The sequence below is a fragment of the Primulina huaijiensis genome, chromosome 1, assembly GCF_012295235.1.
Source record: "Primulina huaijiensis isolate GDHJ02 chromosome 1, ASM1229523v2, whole genome shotgun sequence".
Classification (NCBI taxonomy): domain Eukaryota; kingdom Viridiplantae; phylum Streptophyta; class Magnoliopsida; order Lamiales; family Gesneriaceae; genus Primulina; species Primulina huaijiensis.
Window position 1 is genome coordinate 21,410,281 of NC_133306.1, and position 26,713 is coordinate 21,436,993.

General features: G+C 34.6%; 3 protein-coding genes across 6 annotated transcripts; 2 read left to right on the forward strand and 1 right to left on the reverse strand.

The window, feature by feature from the left end:
• Positions 1–273: 273 nt before the first annotated feature.
• On the forward strand, positions 274–11,257 carry LOC140984180 (strigolactone esterase D14). Its single transcript, XM_073451424.1, has 3 exons — positions 274–578; positions 751–921; positions 10,672–11,257. The coding sequence occupies exons 1-3, from the start codon at positions 370–372 to the stop codon at positions 11,099–11,101; spliced, it is 810 nt and encodes a 269-aa protein (XP_073307525.1). The 5' UTR covers positions 274–369; the 3' UTR covers positions 11,102–11,257.
• A 5,379-nt stretch (positions 11,258–16,636) lies between these two features.
• LOC140984187 (probable inactive receptor kinase At2g26730) lies at positions 16,637–21,223 on the reverse strand. The gene is made up of 2 exons (XM_073451436.1): positions 19,647–21,223; positions 16,637–17,493 (listed from the first exon to the last, which is right to left on the reverse strand). The coding sequence occupies exons 1-2, from the start codon at positions 20,968–20,970 to the stop codon at positions 16,817–16,819; spliced, it is 2,001 nt and encodes a 666-aa protein (XP_073307537.1). The 5' UTR covers positions 20,971–21,223; the 3' UTR covers positions 16,637–16,816.
• Positions 21,224–23,128: 1,905 nt separating this feature from the next.
• LOC140984195 (uncharacterized) lies at positions 23,129–26,168 on the forward strand. Of its 4 annotated transcripts, none has more exons than XM_073451456.1 (3): positions 23,139–23,347; positions 24,108–24,247; positions 24,694–26,168. In XM_073451456.1, exon 3 carries the CDS (start codon positions 24,749–24,751, stop codon positions 25,928–25,930), a length of 1,182 nt encoding a protein of 393 aa, XP_073307557.1. In that variant the 5' UTR covers positions 23,139–23,347; positions 24,108–24,247; positions 24,694–24,748; the 3' UTR covers positions 25,931–26,168. The 4 variants fall into 4 exon arrangements, with proteins under 4 accessions (XP_073307564.1, XP_073307557.1, XP_073307549.1 ...); XM_073451471.1 differs by having other exon boundaries at positions 23,154–23,259; XM_073451463.1 differs by lacking the exon at positions 24,108–24,247 and having other exon boundaries at positions 23,129–23,259.
• The last annotated feature ends 545 nt before the right edge of the window (positions 26,169–26,713 follow it).

Consider the following 26,713-nt stretch of genomic DNA (forward strand, 5'->3'; position numbering starts at 1 on the left):
ACATGGTCGGGTCACGTGAAACCTAGTCAGGGGAGATGAACATTGTCGGGTCATGTGAACTCTGGTCAGGCGAGATAAATCCTGGTTAACTGAGCTCTTCTCAATTTTCCGAGAGCAACTCGAAATCTGGTCTTGATTTGGTCCTTTTTCTTGCGCGAGTCCAAAGATGACTCGGACATTTCGAGGACATCATTATCATTATCCTTTCCTAGCACACGATAATTAACTTTTTATGTTTTCCCTTTCTATATAAAGTGAATCTGTGCAAGACTTTTTATACTTAAATTTAGCTCACACGCAAAGAGAGCTAGAGAAGCATATAGTTAATAATATCATCTTGGTCTCAGCCTCTACGAAAACCAAAGGCAAATGGTGATCCAAGAGTATCTGCCCACAGCAATGAACGCCAAAATGGTGGGTTCCGGCGAGCACACTGTAGTTCTAGCGCATGGCTACGGAGCCGACCACTCTGTCTGGGACAAAATATTACCACACTTGGCTCAAAACTACCAAGTTCTTGTTTTCGATTGGTGCTTCTCAGGTGCTGCCAAGGATCCAAACCTCTACGACTCCATTAGGTGGGCCAAAATGTCTTTTGAAAGCCATTTCTACTTCTCGTTTTAACTGTTTTACTCAACTACAAAAGTATTACCAAAAAGTTTTCTGCTGAATTTCAAAATATCGCATTCATTACTGAAATATTTTTCTGTTTTTGAAACTAAATTTTAAGAGGATACATGTTTGCTGCAGGTATGGTAGTTACGATGATTTTGCAGATGACTTGATTGGTTTGGTGGATGAAATGGAGTTGAAATCAACAGTATTCATTGGACACTCCATGTCTGGCATGGTTGGGTGCATTGCTTCGATTAAAAGGCCCGACCTTTTCCAAAGGCTGCTACTCGTTGGAGCTACCCCCAGGTTGAGTTACGTTTATTAAAACTACTTTATTATATATTATTAATTCATCCATTTTTTAAAATTAAATTCATATATTTCATGTATATATGTGTGTTATTCTAAAATTTTTATTTCATTTCGGTGAAAAGGTTTTCGCTCTGCTGAACTTTGAACCCACGCCTTTCTATGACCACCGTTAGGAGCGGCGACCTCCTTGCCCACAAAAAAAAAAGAACATCTAAATTACATTTGAATTAAGTTATTTGAAATATATGGATTTAAAATGTATTTTCATTCTTTAGATTACCTAAACGAGAGAAAATCAAATCCATATTCATACTTATTTACGCTATATTTATAGTAATCACAATAGATTTCATAAGTATATTGAAATCAATTGTGATTAATGTAATTATAATTTAAATAAATAGAAGATAAATTTGTGTTCTCTTTGTTTAAGTGAATTTGCTTTAAATCCCCCAAAAAAACTTAATTTTGTATCTATTCTTTGTCAGAAAATATGTGTTTGTAATATCTGATCCACAAAAAAAAAATTTATGCACTCTCTGAGCCCACATGTTTTTCACAGATGAAAATTGGTATAAAATTAAAAATATGGCAATAATATAATATTTGAGTATCGAATGTTTTAGATCTGATCCAAAAGATAAGATTTCGAGTATAAAATCGAAATAAATTTATTAATATTAAAACTTGATACACATATATGAATACTCAAAAATCATATATTTGTATTAAATTTGAATACTCAAATATCATATATTAGTACCATATTTTCAATATTTTGTATCAATTTTATTCCGAAAAGATAAATATGTCATTATTAATAATATTTGCTATATATGTTTGAATAATCATTAATCATATATTAGCATCAAATCTAAAACAACTCGTAGTCAAATATCATATATTAGTATCATATTTTTAATATCCTGTACTGATTTTCATTCGAGAAAAAACATATAGATCTAAGAATGCAGAAATATTTTTTTGTTGATAAGATAATACAAACATATAATTTTTCTGATAGAAAATAAATGCAAAATGAAATTTGATTTTGAAGATTCAAAAGCAAATTCACTTTTGTTTATATTATTTATTAATAAAAATAAATTGAAAATCATTCATTTCAAACAAGTCAATCCAATAACCTAACATCTTTCGATTTTATTGGCCGTTCTTTGTCATTGGAGTTGCAAGGAAAATAATTCTTGTCTTAATGGTGTATAATTTGCATACTTTGAATTTTACTTTATATTAATATACTTAATCCTTCTTCATATAGGATCTCTTTTTCTCAACAAAATGGATCTAACTGAAAAGGTAATTAATCTGCATGAAATTCAAATTAGCATAACGTAAATTAAATAGATTAAGAATACATAAAATTAAGTTGATTGTTCTTGGGATTGGTTTTTTGTTTTTGTTTGTTTTTATTTTTTAAAAAAAAGCGGCGCTGGTTACGAAGTTCTACTGTTTTAGGGCCACTGAAGAAGACTTTAGGTGTGATGTTTTATAAAATATTTTGATAACTAATTTGGACGAGGGTAAATTGTAAATAAATCCCTAACACCCATCTAAAATTTATTCTAACTCTCTATACCTAAAAATATTTGCTTAAACTACCTAAAAGTTTTAAAAAGACAGAAATACCCCTTATTCCATATTTTATTTTAATTGATCCCCGCGCATTTCGAAAATAGTATCAGAGCCTTAGGTTAATTTATTTCAAACACATTATTTATTATTATAAAGAAACAAAATGTTTGAGGAGGAGAATTTCGAAAATTATGAATCCGAACTTAGGTTCGAAAAAATTAATTTACAAGGATTATTCCAATATTTTGGAATATAAACAAGAACATCTAACTATTGTTAGATATCTAGAGCAAAAAGAGAATACTCAGCACTCTCAGGTAAACTTATGATCCAATCTAATAAGTTTATGGAAATAATACCAGATTCCTCTAAGCTCTTTTTAGATCTTAGAGAAATTCAGAAGACAGTACAAAATTATGGCAACATGCTATACTTTGTATCGCAACGAGTAGAGAAAATCTTTGAAAACCAGGAAGAAATTCTTGGAATATTAAAGGATATTCAAACAAGAATTCAGAAACTAGAACAACAACCCGGTTCTGTAAAAGAACTTCAGGAGGATGGTTACCACCATCATTTGGTACTGAACCCTTGTTACATCAACAAGGAAAGGTCAGAGTGGTGTCAAAACCTTTGTTTGAAGAAGAAAAGATGATTAATCTAATTAAGTCTATCTCAGAAAAGAAATTAATCTGATGACGACTTTAGAAAGGATTGGTCTAGAGGATCTACAAGAGCTTGCAGAATCTTTCGCAAATCTCAAAGTTGTAGATTTAAAGATGAACACAGCAGGAGGTGAAACACATGCTATAACTTGGTCATCTTCTCAGGAACCACCAAGGGAAAGTGTGGGATCTCAAAATATACATATGAGAGAATCTCAAACTGATTTCCATACTGGTGGAGGATCACACCCTGCGGGAACAAGGACATGGAGAAATCAAATTCCCTTGCACCAAACACCCTATGGGAAAACTGTTTTAGATCCTATACATCCTTACGGGGTTATGCTTAACCTTGATGTATTAGATTTCAAAAACAGGGAAGATCTCATAGATGACTGGACATCTGCTATGAGGAGTGCAGCAGGAACACTTGATCTCAACAGAGAAGGATTCATTAAACTTCTAGAAATGAGTCTTATGGGATCAGTGAAAATTGCTTGGGACATGACTTCGGTGGAAACCAAAGAATCAGTCCTAACCGGAGAATCTCTAAGCGAGATAGCCGGAAGAATGGCTACCCTTTTTAAAGCTCAATTTATAGGGGTAGATTATTTTAACAGTCAAGATACAGAGAAGAGGAAGAAATATATTCAAGCTCTGTATAGTCTTGAATTACATGACATATGTTTGGTTGATGAATATATTATGTTATTCACTAAATATAGATGGAATTCAGGAGTCGAAGAAGATATAGCCATGCAGCTATTCTTCGCCAAGATGCCAAGTCTTTGGAGAGAAATGCTCATAAGAGAATATGTACCTGGAAATCCAGATACATTAGCACGAAGAGCTTCTTTCCTTAAAGGAAAATTTGCGGAATGGTGCCATTTGGCAGCATTACAAAAGAATTACAAACGATTAAGGGGTATTAACACACGTACTCCTTTGTGTTGTAAGGAAAATGATCTTCCAACAATTATTGGAAGTAAACCACAAAAGTATAAAAGGAAAAGTTTCAGGACTCATCCTTATGCTAGAAGTGGAAGAAGTTCTTGGAAACCAAGAACAATTTGGTCTAGACAGAAAGCCAGATCCTATAAATCTGAACAAAGAAACGGACCATCTAGAAGTAGGACATCCTTTCAAGCATCGAGTACATCTCGAAGCACAGGAAGAACACCTATAAAAAAAACTTTCCGAAGAGATCATACACGAGCTAATGAAAGTTTTAAGGATTGTAATTGCTGGACATGTTGAGCAAGAGGTCATAGCTCGACTAACTGTCCAGAAAATGAAAAAAGAGGTATCAAACGCTTCGATCCAACTCCAGATATTGAAGAAGCAGTTTATTACCAAGATCTTATTCAGGTATACCGATTTGAGGATATTGACTCAGATGAGAGTATATATGAAGAAGAAAAAGTTTTAAGTCAGGAAGAATCCGATGGAATTGAATCAGAATCTGACTGAAAACGATGTGTTTCGACACGAAACACATGAGGATTTGTCTGGTTCTTTAGCCAGACAACAATATCCCATAACATGGTCCAAAGGATCATGGAAGAAAATCCTAGTCTACAGAGATATCAAAGATTCTCTGCAGGACAGGTAGAAAAGTTATTAGGAAATCTTGGCCTACGAAACAGAAAGCATCATCTAATCTATAAAGTCTTTAGAAGGGAAATGACAATCCCAATGGAACTTACTGGAAATAGAATGGAGATGCAACTGATTCTTTCTGAAGAAATTAAGGAGGAATTACAAAAACTCAATATAGAAGTAGCGAAGACCATGTCTTAGATTCATATTGGAGCAATCCAAATTATGATAAAAGCTACTTTCAAAGAAGGTATAGATTCACCCATTGATATTGCTATATGCGATAAAAGAATGGGGAACTTTCAAGATTCAGTGATGGGAACTATCTCAGGAAATCTCTGTGCAGGCAAGATTGTAGGAGTAATCTATCCAAGGATAGCCTACAACCTGGCAGATCGAGATTTCAATCGAGCCTTGACATTGCATCAAAATTTCAAGGAGAAAAGACTGATGAAGGAAGGTAATAGACCATATTCTATTACCTATCAAATCTCATATGCTTTATCTAATACACATCATTCAGAGTTATTTATTAGAAATGAGTTTATTGAGATACCAGAAATATTCGGAAAAGTTGCTCACGCAATTTATCCAGAACGAATTGAATTTTCTGTAATACAGGAAACAGATATCCAAATACAAGACAAACCGATTCTACAAAGGAATCAGAGTTTTAGATTGGAATCAAGAAGACTATCTTTTCAAGGAGATAGAATTACAAACTACAGATGGGGAAAAACCCCTGTCCAATAAACCCAACATGAGCTAAAAAGTTTTTCAACAATAGGAAAGCTTAGATGCCCAGAAGGGTGGAAGGAAGTCGAAATAGTATTTGATATTACGAAACAAAGGAATCAATTTCCTTGTAATACCATCTACTATTTAGAACAACCTATGATAGAAACTTACCAAGGAATGATCCAAGTTGGAGAATTGGAAGTTCATATCACAGGGATTCCAGGAAAAGAACCAGATCAATTGGTTCTTGGACTAGAGTTTCTCGAGGAATATAAACCTTGGAAACGTCTAGAGTATGGAATGGAGTTTATGACAGAAGATAAGATGTGGAAAATCCAATGACCACAAGTCCATTCTCCATATACATTCCAGTAGGAATGTTATATGAACAATATAAGGCAGAATATTTTGCTGCTTATATTGATTCAGGGGCTGGAATCTGTACAGCAAAACGAGGAGTTTTTCCAAATAATTTGGAAGAAGAATTACCAAAGATTGTTGGAAGAGATTTTTCCAGAAGAATCTTAATCTTATGTAAAGGGATTAAGATGACTGAAATCATGATTGGCGGTGCTAGGCAAACACCTTGGTACAAGGTGAAGACACCACCAATTTATTTTCATGATACAAGAGCTGACATTTTACTAGGAAACAATTTTCTACAAATGTTTAAATCCTATACTCAAGAAAATGAGACTAGAATATTAGTGTTTACAACTCCTTGTAACTACAAAATTATAGTCCAGAGACTAAGAGAGGCATTTTACAGAAAATTGCCGATCCAGTTTCGCAGCAAGCGTGGTGATTCAGGACAATTTCTGAACCCAAAAATGAAAGATTCTAGAAGGTTTGGAGAAACAATGCTCCAGTTGAGAACAGATAAAACGCTCCAACCAGAAGATATGGAATACTTGAAGATAACTCTACATCAGAATGAAGTAAAGTTTGAATCTAAGGTATCTTTAGAAGATGTCAAGAAAAGGATCAAAGAAAATTACAATGAGGATCCTTTGGCATGGTGGGACAGGAATCAACTCAAAGCTTGCCTTAAAATTAAGGAAGGCAAATAGTATGAATTTGTCCGTTGCAAGCCTATCCCAATGAATATCATGGATCAAAGAGATAGGCAGATTATAATCAAGGAACATTTGGACCTTGGTATAATCAAAGCAGGAATGTCACCATATAGCAGTCTAGGTTTTCTGGTAAGAAATCATGGTGAGATAAAACGAGGAAAACCCAGATTAGTTATTAATTATCAAGAAATTAATAAGATTCTGGAGTTTGATGGGTATTTTATACCTAGTAGAGAACATCTAATAAGTTGCATACGCAACGCTAAGATATTCTCTAAATTCGACTGTAAGTCTGGATTTTATCAGATTAGTATGCAAGAAAAAAGCAAGAAATTCACAACTTTCTCTACACCCCAAGGACATTATATTTGGGAGGTATTATCAATGAGATTGGCTAATTCACCTCAGATATTTCAAAGAAAAATGGATAATCTTTTTAAAGATTATTTTAAATTTATGTTTGTTTATATTGACGATGTTTTAATAGCATCTAAAGACATGAATGAACATGTTAAGCATTTGGAGATTATCTCCAATGTTTGTAAAAAAGAAGGACTGGTTTTATCTGAAAATAAGCGGTCGTTGCAACAAGAAAGATTGAATTCCTCGGAATTGAAATCGATGAGTCAGGAATTATTTTGCAAGAACACATAGTAGAAAAAGTGCAGAATTTTCCAGAAAGTCTCAAAGACAAGAAGCAACTTCAAAGTTTTTTAGGAGTTGTTAATTTTGCTGGGATGTTTATTAAAAACCTAGCAAAACACAGGAAAGTGTTTAGTCCATTATTGAAGAAAGATGCTAGATTTATATGGACAGACGAACACACAAAGGGATTAGTTCAATTAAAGGAGATTTATAAGAATCTTCAAAAAATGGCTATTCCTCAAGATGAGGATGATCTGGTATTATACACAGATGCCAGTGATCATTGGTGGACAACAGTTCTTACTAAGCTCACACCAGATGGAGAACAACCATGCAGGTATTGTAGTGGTTTATTCTCAGATGCAGAAGCCATCAGATGGCATATCAACGAAAAAGAATTTTATGCAGTAAAAAGGGCATTTGAGAAATGGCCATTATTTTTACTTGCAAAGAAATTCACTTTGAAAGTTGATAACACACAGGTGAAAGCTTTCTTAAGGAATATAATAGAATCTAAACCTGAGAAGGCCAGATTATTAAGATGGCAAGCATTATGTCAGAATTACATTTTTGATATTATAATAATTAAATCTCATGAAAATATTCTTGCAGATTTTTTAACAAGAGATGGACAGCATCGACATTTATGCTATTATCAAGATGCAGAGACATTCGAGGGAACACCTTGAAATGCTTCAAACCGAATTTAACAAGTTAGCACTGAACGCAGAAGTTGCGGGAAGGCTTCAACAAGATGATAAGAGAATCGTCTCTGATCGAATAACATGATGTTTACAGGCATATACTCAGTTATGGTTTGTAATGCAAAGGCCTATCCTCCAAGGCATTGAGAAACCATGGTTTCCTAAATGGAGAGTTTTCGAATACAGGACTCTATACCTGGAGCAGGGGATTCAAGTACCCCTAACACAAGTGTTAAGTTGGGATCATCTCCAGATGAGTCGGCTGAAACAAAAATTGAGACGCCAGATCCTTATCTCGATTCCTCAAGTCAACCCTTCACCTCGGAGATTGAAGAGGGAGAGATCAACCTTAGACCTCGTACTGACAAAGGCAAAACTAAGGTTGGTACTAATGAAACTACAATTTCTCTATTTCAGGTTTACCAACAAAATCGGGAGAAAGTAAACACAAGAATTGGCATCAACCCAGCCATGGTTCGAGTTGATATTGCAGGAAAATATCCTACGGTATGGATGAAACAAAATTCATATCCAAAGGAGGTCAAAGCCTGGTTTGAATTCGGGGCTCTAGCCTCAGTTTATACCACATCACCCAGCTTTCCAGAAATTTCAGGACTACCAAAATGGATTCAGGAAGCTGTTCATGAGACTTGGGCGAATAATGATCATTTGTTAAGAGAAGATGTTTTGGAGCTATACTTTTTCAGTGCAGCACCAGAACCAGAAGGGAAAGGCTCACACGAAGCCTTTCATTTCATCAAGCTAAGGAGGCCAGACATGAATTCTCAAAAATTTATAAAAGATCATCCTACAAATGAAACCCCCTTAGTCTCTTCATTCAATGAAGATGACATATCTACTAGGAGAGCATGGGGTATCTGAGTCTGTCTCACGGAGATGGACAAAGTCAAGTTTCCATTTAAGTTTACCAAAATTCTTTAAATGGATCATTCCTGTTAAACACTAGACAGGAAAAACAACAAGTTTTGCAGAAGATTTATTCGAGAAGAAAAGAAATCTTCTATGGAACAGCAAGCTGCCGGCCAGTAAAGAGACTCGCTGAAAATTCTGTAATATGGCACATATAGGAAGATGGTCGGAAAACATCTGTCCTGAATGCCAGATGTGCGTGTCTATCTGCTGGTGCTGTCTAAGATCTGACGTTACTCTTTTACGGTCCACCTAGCCAACCAGATCAAGCGGCGTAACGTAGTAGCTTGACGCATAAGAACTTCATAGGAGGTCACTCATTCCAGTACTACTCATTCATGCACGCTTGACCCAACATCCCCAAGAAGTATAGAAATATGACTTTTGTGAGACTTAAACTCATGACCTCGTTTTGATACCACTTGTTAGGATCAAACGATTACCACTAGGCAAAAAGCTATAGTTGTTAGTCAAGACGCAACTTCATTTCCTTATACTTGTGGCAGCTCAGAATGCAATTACTTGGTTGCTAATGGGTCAGGTTGTTAGGTCTATGAGTCCGGAGACGTGCATGTCTATCTGCTGGTGTTGTCTCATATCTTTTAGATATCAGTCTTACTATTTTCCTACCGTCGACGTTGTCCTCAGTAAAAATAATATTACTCTTTAAGATCTAGTGTCACTCTTTTACGGCCCACCTAGCAAATAGATCAAGAAGCGTAACGTTAGCAGCTTGACGCATGAGAATTTTATAAGAAATCACTCATCTAAATAATACTCTCACTTACGTACACTTAACCAAACAATATCTTTTTAGGCATTGTGATCTATATTAGGTAGGAAGGTTGATTTTCAAAATATAGATCGAATTATAAAATTATATAAACCATGTGATAAATCTTTTAACTTTTTGAATAACCCCAAAAAACCATTTTTAATTATTTATTGAAAAATGGCCCCACGATGTCTAGTTTTCAGATGCACTTCAACGTCAAATTGACAAATTTTAAAAAGTTGAATGTTCCTCTCCTTTCATTGTTAATAAAAGCATGCAGCCAATTTTTATGTGCGTGAAAAGTCAGTGTTTAACGTATAATAATTTTTATTTTGGTTTCAACAAATTCTCGAAATTTTAGCCACCCAAAATTTACAAGTTTAATCTACATATATAAACCTTTCAATCAAACAATATTTTTTTAGAGTAAGTTTCTTGTAAGACGGTCTCACAAATCTTTATTTGTGAGACGGATCAACCCTACTGACATTCACAATAAAAAGTAATACTCTTAGCATAAAAAGTAATATTTTTTCATCGATAACCCAAATAAGAGATTTGTCTCACAAAATACGACTCGTGAGACCGTCTCACACAAATTTTTACCAATTTTTAATAAGTTAAAGTGTCAAACGAATTTTATGTTCATAAATTTGGTATTTTGCAGAGAATTTAACATAAGATGTGATGAATTACTTCGACAAAAATATAAAAGCCATATATACTAAAGTCATATATTATTTTCAACATCACATCAACAATTATATCAAAATAACTTTAAATTAAAATTACAAGGATCCAAAATTGAACAAGTTAATCAAAATAATAATAATTTTCTCCCTCGTAAATTACGTGAGCAATACACTATGTTAGTGAGTTGATGTCTAATATATTATTTGTGCTTAATACGGAAAAATCGGGAAATAAACAGATAATAACAACAATTAATATATAACATCGTATTTTGATCATTCCGACCAACAAATTCAATTGAGGTAATCGATTAATTTCTAATACAGATTGGCAAACCTTGAAGACTACGAAGGCGGCTTCGAAATGTCGGAGATTGACCAAATCTTCTTCGACATCGAGCACAACTACGAGAAATGGACTACAAGTTTTGCTTCTCTTGTGGTGGATTCGACTGATCCTCTTTCCACGCAAAAGTTTGAACACTGTCTGAAAAGGATGAGACCTGAAGTTGCATTGCCTTTGGCCAAGACTGTCTTCTTAGGTGATTACAGGGATATCCTTGACAAAGTGATCGTCCCATGTGACATCATCCAAACAAGAAACGACGTCGTCGTGCCAAACTCGGTCACCGAGTTCATGAACAGTAAAATTAAGGGAAAACACGAGGTACATATCATCGACACGGACGGTCATTTCCCTCAACTCACCGCGCCCCTCGAGTTTCTTGAGGTGTTCGATAGGATCATGGATTTTTGATTATCTGATGTCGTCCTATGTTCGTAGCCGTACCTATTAGTGTACTGTTTCTCGTTTCTTGATTTTGTTTCAGGTTTTAATTTGTTTTGGTATGCTATTGTAACATATATATATGAATGTTGAGTGCGTTTGCTTATTGGAAACCATTGATTGTGTGTATGGTTTTTGAAGGAGAACTATAGTTGAATGGCTTGAGAATATTAATGTAAGGAAATACTACAATATTTCTTTATTCGACTCCTTTTAATTATATTTCAATTGCTTACATAATTCATAATTTGCACAAACTAACACATGGGACTCAACTTGTGCAGCAAGGAGTACATGTTATCTGGTTTGAGACCTTACAGCTCTCTCTTTGTAAACGAATTTCGCTTCGAAAGCTCGATACATGCCCATGACCACCGAACTGATCATCTATTAATGATCATTAGGCACGCGGGCAGTGCAAACATGCTAAAGAAACTATGATCAACGCGAATCCGAACCATTCGCATGATCCAGTAAAGGAGATGATATATGCATGTATTGTAACTAACAATAACAAAGAACAAGACTCTTAGTACCACAGATGGAGGGACCAAAAACAAGCCTTAAAAAGTGTCTCCTAGTACTTACAACGTTACTTGGAGATCTGTCAAAGAGTATTTCGAAAAAGATTTTCGAAAATTCAAGTAGGTTTTCCCTTAAAGATCTTCAATAGGAGCTGGATTTCAAGTAGCAATTTCCTCAAGATTCTCAAACTCCATGCAGTTCGATAATGATCAACTCAAGAGTTAAAAAACTCCTCAAATCTTGTCATCCTCATAACATTTAAGTATTCAAAATAATCTTGAAAATCTATCATGAAAATCATATTTTAAAATAAAAGAATTCAACTAGTAAAATTTTCATAAGCTTCAGGTTAAATATTTGCGGAAACTGTAAAAGGCTCGGATAAGTGCCTTCAACTCCGGATGGCCAATCCCCACCAACCAGCAACACCTAGCCTACCTCACTTGCATCGACGAAATCTAGTGAGTCTAAACGCCTAACAACCAGTTATCTAGTTAGTCTAAAGTCTCAACAAATAGTTTTGAATATATGAATAATATATAACAAATTTTGAAATGCAATTAAACATTTTTTCCTCGACTTTTAATATATAAAATTATATTTTCCATGCCTCGATTTTTTTGTAGATAATTCGACGCATTTTCGAAAAATATTTAACAATCAAACAATCACCCTTTTTTTCTCAACCTCAACATAATTATCCATATATAAAAATCCTCAAATAATTTTATAAATTAAAGTGTGGCTCAAAATTTTACTTCAGTCATCACTCATATTCGTTTGATCAAGCATACAAAGATTCAAATTTGGCGAGGAATCCGACCCTAAGAGCGGCATCCACATAGCCATGGGCTTTAATTTGTGGGATAGAATATACATAAATGACAACGAATATATTACATAATTATGTATATATGTTGGGTTGTATTTAATTTGAATATATGTCGTTGGACTTGAAATATATATAAATGGCAGTAAATTTATTACTTAATTATGTATACATGACTATATTTTCTAAAATAATGTATCAATATTAATAGACTCAAATTGACTCAACGTTTTTTTAATAATAGTTTTGCTCAAATATTAATACAACTATGGATATGTATTATACCATTATTAAAAATCCCTCAAATATTAAAACTACTAAATTTTTTATTTTTTATACCTATTTTTGTGTATTTAATTAAATATATACACGAGAATATATTTGATTTATTATTAATATTAATACATTAAATTTTAAGAATATATTTCCATTAAAAATTTACAATTTGTATCTAGATCAGTCCACTCAGATATAAAATCTTGGATCGTCCCAGCATATGCTCTCAATTTCTCTGTAACTTTTAAAACATGATGACCCCACAACAGTATATAATGTATGCTTGTTTGAATAATAGCAATGATATTTTCCAATATCGAAAATACAATTAAAAAAACTCTTACTTTAAATGCTAGCGTAATTAAATAATTAATATTTCCAAATAATTTCATGGTGGACTTTTAAATGTTGGACCATTACAAATTCTCACATGTTTGGACAAATGCAAACCATTAAAATTTCAGTGATCCCTAGTCCATTTAGACATGTACATTAAAAACATTTTTAATTTTTATAAGTTGATCAAACTCGAAGTATTTGTTTAAACAAGATTTTTGTATTGAATAAATTTTTTTTTTTAAAGTGTTCTTCAAATATAGTTTTTAGAGAATAATTGATATGTGTTTTTGATGTTTTTAGAATTGATAGCAATGATGGAGAACAAAACATATATTTTAATTTAAAAAAAATGTTTTTATAAAATAGACGTCGAAATGTATATTTATTCTTAAAACAACTTTTAAAACATTTTATAATTTTTTTTAAAAAAAATACTTTTATAAAAACGTTTTATAAGTACTCGTCTGAAAGAAAGCTAAGCGATCACAATTGATAATAAATGAGTTGCTTATTGAATAAGGTGATTAGTGTATATTTCATAATTTTCAAAATAAAAAAAAATAATATTTTCGGAGATTTATCGTACTTTAATTAATTTTACTTGTGAGACTCGTCATTATAGAAAATGTAAGTTAATATTATTCGATCGCAATTACATTGGGATGAAGGAACTTCTTGAGCCGATTACCTATGTTTTTAGATTACGACAGAAAATATGTAAATCATTTATGGTTTCTATGGTTTTTTAAAAAGTTGGTTTGTTGCGATACGGTATCACGGATCTATATCCGCGATAAGGGTCGACTCGATCCATATATACAAGAGAAAATAATATTTTTGACATATAAAAATTATACTTTCATGAGCTAAGTTGGGTTGGGCGGAGATTCTCTCACTATATTAACTCGTGAGACGGTCACATAAGAGTTTTTGAGTTTATTTAAATAAAAAAAAACTCACGTGATAATGCTCAAATCTTTTAAAGGATTTTCTAAATAATTACGTGCTGTTATTGATTATCGTTTGTCTAAAGAAGATTTTCAGATTCCTAAGCTAAATTACATAATTTTTTTAAAAATATAAAACGTTAAAACATGTTAATACCTTACTTGGTTTTCTAGATCCGAACCAAAAAAAGAATATGTATATATAAATTAATTTTTATACCCAAAATTTTAAATTTTTATTTGCTAAAATTTACATGCCCAACTCTCCCTACTAAACCCAAGAAACAACAAATTTTGTTCATTAATAATTAATAGACTCAAATTTTAGAATCAAATATTTAAACTTTTACTTGCTATTAGTACTCATATAGACAGTATGTAACTTTCTGTACTGTGTTTTTTCTCATGAGTGATAGTCTTCATACGTTTTGATTAACAATAATTCCAATTCATTGAAGACGCTTTGATTAACAATCATTCCAATTCATATTACTTATACAGTTTTTTTTTTAATATTCTCTACAAAATCAAGAATTTCACTAAATTTTATGTTCGCTTTTTCTTCAGTGTCATTCGATCATTCAATTATTTTCGCAGTTTGTGTTATTTTTACGATTGAGAATGAATCCATGTATATTTTTCGACTGTAGAGTTTATATTTTATATTAGATTTTATTTTGATTGTGGATTATACACATTGTTCTTCATCAATTTTCCATCTTTTTCATCAACTAATATATGTTTCTGACCGTGTGTAACTTGTTTTTGAACCTTATATCACATTATTTACGGTTGTTGATAAACCAGTGTCTTTTTTTTTGTAATTATTCTAATTGTTACCCACACTAAACCAAGATCCCGACTCTATCCCTGTCATACGACCATGTGCTTTGACTTATCGGGAAAGAAAAAAGAATAACATACAACTCTTTCAAGGGATATAAGGAATGCTTCTATGCTACATTGAGTTATTACCTCCATTTTAAATCCATTTTTGTATTTTTTTAAATATCTCGCTTCATTTATTTTTATGGAAAACTAGTAAATTACTGGTGTATATATTGAAAACGTTCCCGAGTCGAACACAATTTAAAATATTTAAGCATAATAAATAAATGAATAATTTGTGTTTTATATATACATTTTGTACTCTAATTTTTACATTCTCAATTGGATTGCAAATATTAAAATATTATTGTTTTTACTCAAACTTGAATATTGTATAACATGTATTGGATAAAACATCGAGAACAAATGTATTATATATTATATCTCCTTGTCTAGGAAATTTAATTCAAAACTAAAATTTTATTTTTTTATTTTACTAAATAAATTTATTATAATTATGTCTTTGTTCAGAAAAATAATAGTAGTTAATATTAATTTTAAAATTTTCTATAAATAATTATTTTTTTAAAAAAAAAATCATCTCCTAATCGAATTTTCTGGCTCTGTCTCTGACAATTCGCATCATAATGTACTCGTAGAATATTTTAACCTCAACTCTTAAGTAATTTCATTCCTTATTACTGAGTTGAGGGTCGGAGGAGTTTTCGGAAAAGCATCCGAGAATGAAATGATAATGGCAAAAAAGAGAATTACATGTGATAATCAAGTATGAATGGTACGTTTTATGTAGCATGAATTGTGACTTTTGTGTGTCTATTTGAAAGAACCCATTGGGCCTCTAAATTTGTCGACCACAAAAACTCGAGGACAAAACTAACGTGCTCTCGTCCCGGCAAAATTTGGGATTTAGATCTTTTACTGTGACTGGAAACACAGCATCTGGTGATATGTATTTTTATAAAAGATGATCAATTGATCATTTGATGGAACTCACACGGAGTCAGATAAAATTGAAAAATTACCAAAGAAAACGAGATGATCAACTGATCATCTCGTGTAAAAGTGCACAACACATGGTGCTGTACTTTCAGCCACAGCAGATGATCCAAATCCTAAAATTTGGTGGTTGTGATTGTGATTGTGTGTGTAGTCAATTAATATATTTTGGCTTTTGGGTATCATGAGTTGGCTATTAATTAATTAACGGTTTTTTGTGAAATAATCTTATGGATCTTTATTCGTGAACGATATAAAATAATATTTTTGACATAAAAAATAATTTTTCTCATGAGTTACCTAAATAGAATATTTGTCTCATAAAATTGACTAATAAGACGTGTGAAAGGAGTTTTTGTGTTAATATATATACTTTGTATCGAAAATTAAGTTTCGTGTTTTGTGCATTAGTTCTTCCTACTCTTGTGTTATATTTGATGGAATAAAAAAAGATTTTGTGATTTTAATTTTTTTAAAAAATTGTATTAAAGATATATATTGTTGCCCTATCTTAAAAAGAAAAGGATTTGAGAGGCCAATTGTTTCAAAATACAAATTTGACTTATAATTTTGTCAATTATTACTTTATTTTTTTATATAAAATTTTATTATATACCAAAATCTTGTTCATTTATTAAATAAATGTGGACTCCATTGACTCCGAAAATAATAATTAATAACGAAGCAAATAAATACATGACATGGTCCAACATGCAACACCCCCCCCCCCCCCCCCCCCCCCAACAAAACCATTCCACTCTGCCACCATCAATCTATACAAAAAAATTAAATTCTCTTCACAATCAAACTATAGAAGAACAAACCTCTCCAAAGAATATGAAAGCCAATTCACGGGATCAGTAAGGAGCCTCCTGGAGTTGGATATATCAAATTTCAGATGATTTTCACGAGCTCAAGCCATGTTCAAGACATGACGACACTCGGAGGAGAAGCTCTTGAACCCATTGGAGGTGTTTGGCCGTCTGATCCTCCCCTTAATGTGTCGTCTGAAGATTGTTGTACACCATCATCTGTGTCGCCTCGGTTTATTTCCTCAATCATTTTAAGAACTTCTTGCATGGAAGGCCTTTGGTCTGGAACTGTGGCCACACAGGCCATACCTATCTGCAAAAGTTGCACCATCTCCTCCTCTACGTTTTGATACCTCATGAGCTCTACATCGAACACCTCGGCCGTCCATTCCTCCCGCACAACACTTTGGACCCATCTCGGTAAATCAATCCCTTCTTCGCCTAGAGAAGCTTGATTAGGTGCTTTGCCGGTTAATAGCTCTAAAAGTAGTACCCCAAAGCTGTAGACATCGGATTTAGGCGTAACCTTTCGGTTTTCGAGCACCTCAGGGGCACGGTAGCCCATTATCCGGTGACTAGGAGGTGTTGAGCTTGAGAAGAGGGGACTGAGTCCGAAATCTGATACGGAGGCATGGAGATTGTCTTGTTTGAGGAGGATATTCGAGGACTTGATGTTTCCATGAACTATATTTTCAGATACATGGAGGTGGGCAATTCCTCTTGCAGCACATAATGCTATTCTCAGTCTACTGTCCCAGTCTAGTGGAGAGCGGCCCGACCCTCGACTACCTGTAAAATGATTACACCTTAGCTTTGTTTTATGATTAGTACAACTGAGTCTCGATCAAATGCCGGAATCAATGCATTTGAGGAAACACCCCGATACAAAAACAGGGCAAATGGAATGTAGCAAACCATAGGTTTGACTGAGATATCTTTCTAGCAATGCTGAAACCAAATAGGTATTAGATACCATAAGTTTCCACATATACATTTACATTAGTAGATACCAAGAAATCACAAGCATGCGGGGGCACCAATGATCCCTTGGATGCCATATTGAAATTTTCTTTCCTAGCTCATGCTCGTTCGAGGTGGCCAAACAACAATATGGATAATTCAACACACAGAACTCAAAAAATACCATCAAACTTCGTAACAAAACACACTCTTGAATCATTTTTAATCAAAAAGCTGAAAAGAAACAAAAATGCTTGCTTCCCAAAACAGACCCTCCTCGGATTCTCCACATTTTTCGTTTCTTGACACGATCAATCGTAAAACCATCATCATTTCTAATCGAACATCATAAACCACCACTCAAGAAAAGGCAAAAAGGAAGAAGCACAATCACTAAATCAATTGTATCAGTGCCTACCCCGTTCAATCGGTAAGGTACATAAACACTGGATCAAGAGCCATTTCTTATTTCATGCATCACCAAATACAGATATTTGAACAATGAAAGTGTTGCCGTAAAAAATCATTTCAAGAAAAGGTGGCAGCTGTAGGCAACTACTTCATGAGCCAATTCTTAACTTCTTGTTGAGTGAATATGGTATACATATCGGCCACTACATGTGCACAGACTGTCAAAATAGCGATAACATTGATTGAAAGGTCAATTCTTGGTTTTCAAATGGTACATGGGCGAAACCTAAGTTCAAAAAAGGAATGATATATCATATTATGTGTTATGAGAAAAAATAATATGTTTCATTCTCTTCTATGTAACATTCCTAAATAATGAATCATAACTTCTTTTATCTTTCCATAATCAATACTTATGGTAAATTTATAGATGGATTGTTACACAAAAATATTACAGAAGATTTCTTCTCGTAACATATATGTACGTATGTTACACCGAAAACGTATTTTGCGGTCTAGTATAATGTAAATGTAAAATCTTTAAAGTATTCATGTAAATTGGAAAGAAAACATGATAATGGAGTGACCACACACACATAACGTCAAGATAGGGGAAAGTCATTCACATTTAACGAGGAAAATAGAGTGGTCATCAAATTTTCTTTCATTATAACAGTAATGAAGGAGAGGAGCATGTGTATCGGTACTTGTCTTGCCATGTATGTGAACAAGAGCTAAGGGCAACCCAAATAGCCACTCATATTGTTTCACAATTTTGAGGAATTTAGAATATACTTTTCATATTTTTTTATTTAATAAATATTACATACCAAAAAGAGACAAACCATGAGAATGGGTCTACACTCTACACCAATAGAACAACAATAGTTACCTATTAAACACGAATGATTAAAAATAAATAAAAGTTATCATTTTTATAAGTTATTACTATTGTGAATTCAAATTATAAATCAATTTCTGACACGTATTGGTAGGTGGAGACTCCAAATCTCCAATTATTGATTGAAAAGAACTGGCGTTTTCGTAGTGGACAACATTTCAATATGTGAGCAATAAAGTCTCGGGCTAATTAACTAAAGAAAAAGAAACTTCATCCGGAATTTTCGTGGCTTTCCAGTTTCCACCCCTCGTTTCTAATGAATATGCACCATACAAATGAATTTACTGATTTTAAAATAGTAGTAACACGATTGGAAAAACAAGTTCAAAACAATTTATATAATATATCATATCTTACTTCTAAAACCTTGGCTTCTGAATGAATCAAACCAAAACTCACCAATTAGTATGTGCCTCTAGCCGACGAGATGAGATAATATTTATTATATGGACAGATATGAGAAACTTAACAAGTATTTTCAACAAAGTTTCTCGTAATTTATTTATTTAAAGAAAAGTTTTTCAAATAAGATTAATAATCTGCAACAAAATCTAGGAGTTCGTTGCTGAAAAAAGGGAACAAAATGAGGACAAAATCTTGCTAAAGAAATCTAAGACAAAGGCCAACCAGAAAACACAAGAAAATGACAATCTAGAAGAGAAAGAATTACCATGGAGAAGAGCAGATAAGCTTCCAGCAGGCAAGTAATCATAGATCAGCAATTTCTCATCCTTGGAATAGTAAAAAGCTCGCAAACGAAGCAAATTCGGATGCTTTACACTGCCCAGATTCTGCATTAGCTCCTCGAATTCTTTCTTAGTATACACCACGTCCTTAAGCCTCTTCACCACAACAATTGTGCCTTCCCCTAACACTGCTTTGTAACTTGTTCCCACACTCCCCTTCCCCAGCACTTCTGCCGAGGCCCTCAGCAAATCCTCCAAATCGAAACTGTAGCCCCCGTCGGGAACGAAAACAAGCTTACTGGGTTGCTCCAATGGACCCCCTGAGACGTCGTCTCTCGACGAAGATGTTCCGGCCTCTCCCACTGCTATGGCCTCTGTTGTTATGGGCGGTTTAGGAGCTTTTGAGCTTTCCTTGGTCCTTCTTCTTCTTCTCAAGAGAAGGAAAAGTACTGCAAGGATGAGTAGAAGTAATAGTACTCCGCCGGCAACTGATATTCCGATAATGGCGGCAGTTGAGAGTTTTGTATGTTTCTTTTGGGGAGTGGTGTTGGGAAGCAATGTTGGAGAAGGGGACGGGGAGGGGAAAAATGGGTTGCACGAGGGCAATGGGTCGCCGCACAAATCGACATTGTTCGCAAATGCGAGCGCGGGGAATTTTGCGAACCCCGTGGGGATTGAACCGTTGAGACGGTTGTTGGCGACGCTGAAATCGACGAGTTGGGGTGGGACATTGCTAGGAATTTTGCCCGTGAATCCATTGTTCTCGAGAAAAAGGCCTGTCAAACTAGTCAGATTGCCGATAGAAAACGGAATTGAGCCGGTTAAGTTGTTGGACGAGAGGTCCAGCCGAGTAATCCGACCCATGTCGGCGATACTCGCCGGGAAATCACCGGTTAACACGTTGTTCTGGAGGTAGAGGCTGCGGAGTAGCTTAAGTTGAGAGAAATCTTGTGGGATTTCTCCGGTCAGCCTGTTGGCCCGCAGGCTTAGGACTCGAATCTGAGTAAGCCGACCTAGTGTGTTCGGCGGGATTCTGCCGACGAGCCCAACACCGGGAAGCCTCAAAAAATACACCGAAGAATTGGTGGCATCGCATCCCACTCCGACCCAGCTGCAGGCCGATTCAGACTCGTTCCACACCAGGCGTCTCTCATGCGGAACTTGCGAGAGGAACGCGAGCAACGCTTGCTTATCCTGAGTCGGCTCCGAGCCGGCTCTCCCACTGCTCACTAGCAACACGAACACCACCCTATACAAAAACAGCATGACTAGACCAAAAACATCTCCCCGCCTAAAACTCTGCCCCATTGCGCTTCTTATTTACTTTTCTTGTCAAAGAATCCAAATCAATGGCAACAAATTTACGGGTTTTTTCCGTAAGGCAGCAAATCCCAGCAAGAATCCATTGATGGAAACAGACGGTTAAATGAAATGATGGCCGGCGATGGAGAGAAAGAAAAAACTAATAATGTGAGGTGAGCTTTACGCGAAATCTGAAACGTGAACCACTACTGTTGGTCTGCCTTTTGTCGGCTTCCAACCCATTCTTCCATCATCATCTTTCCATTTAAAGCTTAAATTTTATATTTTTNATATTTATTATTATAATCGACTAATTGATTTCCAACATTTCCTTGTGAATCATGTTTCAAATATCTGATTTGAGTTGATTTTATTTCTTGAACTAAGGAGTTCACAAAAATTTTCTTAAATAACTTATTAAAAAGTATTAATTTTTATATCAAACATATTATTTTTTTCAGTAAATATGAGCAAAGATCATCCGTCTCACATATAAAAATATGTAAAACAATTTCACAACTAACTTACTATTATGAGATTCTACTTTTCTCAAGTTGTTTTTTCTAAAAAAAAAATTGTTGAGATGATTTGAAAAAATAAGCAAGGACCAAGAAAAAAATGTTATTAAAAAAAATGCCTATTGAATAATTTATAAGCCCATTTCTATTTTCATTTCCCCATAATATTCTTTCCATGTGAAAATGTATATACTTTTTCTCCTTTTTCATAGCTATAATAATCATTATCATGAACATTAAATACATATTTTTTCTCCTTTTTCATAGCTATATTATTACAGAGGAAAACTTTATTATTAAATTATATCCACCACTAAAGTGTAATAACTTTTAAATTGAGAATAATACTTTCCAACAGTTCCTATTATCTTTTGCCAATAAAAAATAAATCTAATTTAGAAACATATTTTTTACTCTCTCAAAATATTTCCCAATGATGCCGCCAAAACAGAAACGTACTAACTGATATCCTGGTAGATTGTATGGCCTTGCAAAACTTGGCTCAGGCAGCTCTGGTCTCTGCTATTGGGACCAAGTCAGAATATAATGAACGGATAGAGTTGGGCCAAACCCCACGGTTGAGCCGGAGGTCGAGGGCGGACTCCATGCGTCAGATTCAGGAAGTCTCCCAGCTCCGAGGTAATGTGATCGAGCTCGGGGTAGGATTGTCGGTGGTAAGGGTACTCGTGGGTGATATTTAGGGGAGAATATAGTGAAGCAATGGGTTGGGTTTAAATTCATGGCAGGTAACAAGTTTTAATGAATCAGTCCCGTTATATATTATATATAATAGTAATAATATATTTTTATTTTATATTATATTAAATAATGAATTTCCTAATACTTGACCTTAAACACAATATTTTTGTTCCTTGTTGTTAAACTATTATTAAAATGTTATGTGTTGGAACATTGAAGTTTTGATGATAAGCATTGATATCGTAAAAATTCAACAACATAGCGTAAATCAGAAACAGATAAATTCAGTACTCTTGTGATAATCGATCTTAAAGGTTTACTCAGTAAACCAAACATTCAGATGAATGTTTAGTACACTAAATCAGGAAGTTATTCTGACTGCAATTGACAAGTCTGTATTTCAAGCATTAAATGATACATTCTATTCTGGACAACAATAGTTATGCATAAAAAGTGAAACAACAGTATTTATGGCCATTGTACAATCACTATGGCGTTAAGTCGAAGATGATGAGAGTGATTTAATTCACGTTAAGTCGGGGATGATGATGACAAATCCGACCCACCTCATTACTATTTCTAGTTTATTTGAAATGATGATAAGAACTATGATGAATATTTAACGTCCACGAAGTTGAGATGAGAATTTTCAGACCAATGTTATAAAATCGGGTATGAGATCTCCACGGAGATTAAATGAGAAATTCTCAATTGGAAAAAAAGACGAGGATTGAAACGAGGATCGTGAAGACATATTTGTGCCTCTCCGTCTCATTGTCATTATAGTATCAATCTGCACACCTATGTGAGCATCGATGAGGTGTCACTCACCCATTGGATGCGCAATTTTTCTATATTTCATCACACCCAATAGGTGAGTGAAACCTCATCGGTGCTCACATAGGTGTGCACGGTAGGTGTGCATGATATCAAAACTGTATATATANCCAAAACATCAGCACACACTATTTGCCCATTTGGGCATATAAATTCCAGCCCCTTCGCCTTTTACTCTCTTCCCCTAGTTTTGAATAATGGCATGATTCGCCGCCAGTACAACTCTTCCTCTCGATTTAGGGTTCGTCCTGTGATTCTTCATTTTTTCAATAATTAAGATTCGACAGTAGAGATTTTTCATCTTGTAAGATCGAGTTCTTGAGCCTGTGGTAAATTTTTTTGAATCGATTTGTGTTTGATTTGAACTGGGTACTTTAGTATTAATTTTTTTATTTTGGATCTGTAGTACTTGAGTTTCAGCTTTTTTTTTACCAGCACCTTTTTATTTGAAATTTTTAGGCTGATTTCCTTAAAATAATTTCCATTGTTGTGATTTGCTTGTGGTCGGATTTGGCAGGTTTTTGTGTTAGTGAACTGATTTTCTGTTGTATGGGATTGGTTGTACTAGATGAGTGTGTATGTTAGCTGAAAAGGTTTTTCCAGAGGTTGAGGGCTTTGGGATTGAATGATGGGATGTATATGCTGTAATTTTTATTTGCTTTGCTCTTACGTTATCTGGGTAAACATGATCTTTAGTTGTGTCCCTTTTATCGTTGCCTGGTTTCTCCTATTGTCATTTACTGGCCTTTGTTTTACCCTTTTATTTTCTTTTAGTTGTTCATTTGGAATTTTGGAGAAACTTTTGGTAATTGCGAAAAGGTGATGTTTTGAGATCAAGACCGTGTGACTGTTTTTAGATACACGATTGATGAATACCAAATTTATTTGAAATGTTTTTATAAATATAGTTTAATTAGAGATCAGTCGGAGGGAGAAAAAGAGTTGTGAGAAAATGTGAACGGGTTTATTTGAAATTAAAATAGAAACCATAACTTAGTTGGATGCATTGAAATGAAAGATGATCACGCTTTAAGTTGCAGTTGAAATTGGTTGCCCTAAAATTAGAATGGACGTGTCTATTATTGGCAGATAAAACTGGATAAGAAATTCGTGCTTCGCACTCTGCGGTTCTTATTTTTTGTGTTTTCAACATGTCTTAGTATCAAGGAAGTAACCAAAGTAAATACAAAAAGAGACGTAAAGATTCACATGCTTTACTCTTTGTAAAGGTAGTCCTGAGTACTCCTTTGTTCAGGTCAATGAACGAGACATATCATGAAAATATTATCAAACTTTTCGTTGTCGAATATGGGTTTCGTTTTCAAGATCCCTTCAAAAAATTTCTCAGAATGATGTTTTTGTTCATTATAGAACTTTAGGACTTCATGCCTCTAATCTCAACTGTTCTTTTTTTTATATATATATATTATGGTGCTGAACCTTCAGGATTTACCAAATCGATGTATATCGGTGCAACAATGGCAAATGGATAGTGTTCGTATTTGATCAAGTGAATAAAATAGCCTTATTCTTTTAAATTTGTCTTCTTTAATACAACAATGTCGGTTTTTTTTAGTCCTACAGATGTAGTACGTTGTTTTAGCTGCAAGTATTTACTTGTGCAGCAATTGTTTTTGCACCTTTTGCTTATTCTTGATTGTTTTTGGTCGTGTAGTTCATTTTTTGGGTGAAAATACTTTCTGCATCTCTATTTCTATTGTCATCTGACCATGCCTAAAGAGAGAAGAGGCCGCTCTTTGTCCTTCGATCGGTCAACCCTATCTCCATACCCCTACCGCTCTAGTTGTACAAGCCTTCTAGAAGAGAATGCAGAAAGTATTAGAGAATGGGAAAATACACGTTGTCCGGTCTGTATGGAGCATCCGCACAACGCCATTCTTCTTATATGTTCGTCACATGAGAATGGTTGCCACCCTTTCATGTGTGACACGAGTTACCGCCACTCAAATTGTTTTGACCAATTCCAGAAGTCATTTGCTGAAGCCTCAGATGTGTCACATACACCAGATGATGTGCCAAACTCTGCGTCACCCTCACCTGTGCCTGTTTTGGAAAGTGCACATAGTCCAGAAGAATTATTGTTGGTAGGCGATGTACCCATAGAGAACCCAGTAAAGCCAAAGCTTGTGTGTCCTCTTTGCAGAGGACTAATAACTGGTTGGACTGTAATGGAATCTGCCCGTCGATACATGAATTCCAAGTCGAGAAGTTGTGCATGTGAGACTTGTGTTTTCAGTGGATCATACCATGATCTGCGGAAGCATGCAAGATTGGTGCATCCCCTCGTGAGGCCCACAGACGCTGATCCAGAAAGGCAGCGTAACTGGAGAAGATTAGAGCGGCAGAGGGATCTGGGAGATTTAATTAGTACCCTTCAGTCTTCAATTGGAGAAGATATGGCAGATGGAAGAACTTTGACCATCGATGACGGTGGTTGGCTGACTGTCTTTTTCCTTGTTAGATTTTCGCGGCCACCAAGTTCTTCAACGGCCCACTCTCAATTGGCTGTAAGAAGAAGAAGGTCGTCAAGAAGGCTTTGGGGTGAGACTACTGGTGATGGTACAGTTGATTCCAGAGAGAGTGATATCGAATCTTCCCGCGTTGGACGAATTCTTCCAAGGCGGTATGTTAGGAGACGTTTGAACAATCAAGAGAACACAGCACATGATTCCAGAAACAATGAGATTGAATCTTCCGGAACTGCGCAAAGTTCTCCAAGGTTCTATGTTAGGAGACGACTACATAATCAAGAAACAGTGGCACATGATTCCAGAAACGCAGTTGGATCTTCAGAAAGTGGGCAAAGTTATCCAAGGCTCTATGTTAGAAGACGGAGACATAATCAAGAGAGTGTAAGAGAGAGTGGAGATGAATCTTCAGACACTGGGTAAGATCTGTAAGCACACAGGCGCATAAAATCAAGAAAAACGGAGGATCAGTGTACTTGTTACTGATTCGGATGTGCTTTTGGTTGGTCATATTTTGCCCGATGTCGGCTTTTTTAATTTTGGCTCGAGTTGAACTCGTTGATTTATTACCTTGTCAGTCACTTCTTTTATTCGAGTGTGAGGCGTTGTGTGGTGATTGTGATTGTAATGCTAAAATATAAATAAAAAAAATTTGTGATCATTTTTAATCTTGTAAACAATTATGAAATGTAGTTGATTTGGAAGGTACAAAAGAGATTTATTGTGAAACAAATACGAGATGATGTTAAACTTCGAGTTGGATATTTGTGTGGAAGATGCGCAATTGTATCGTATAATCTCTTATCATACTGATATGTGAAATATTAACCACTCTTATGAATTTACAAGATTCGATTACTAGCAACCTTAAACTTCGAGACAACAACCTTTTCAAAATTATGCTTACAATAATCGATCACGTTTGAACCTGCAAAATACAAATTTATAATCGAAAAATTAACTCTCGTTTTAACTTTCACAATAATTATTCAAAAAGTAATTTCTTGCGACAATTTTCTTTTAACCCATTGGAGGATCCGGATGGAGAATGTATGGAGGAATTTTTTTGGACCCGATTAAATAACCAAATACGAGCATTTTCGTTATACCGAACTGATACGTGATTAAATTATTATTATTATTNCCCAATAGGTGAGTGAAACCTCATCGGTGCTCACATAGGTGTGCACGGTAGGTGTGCATGAT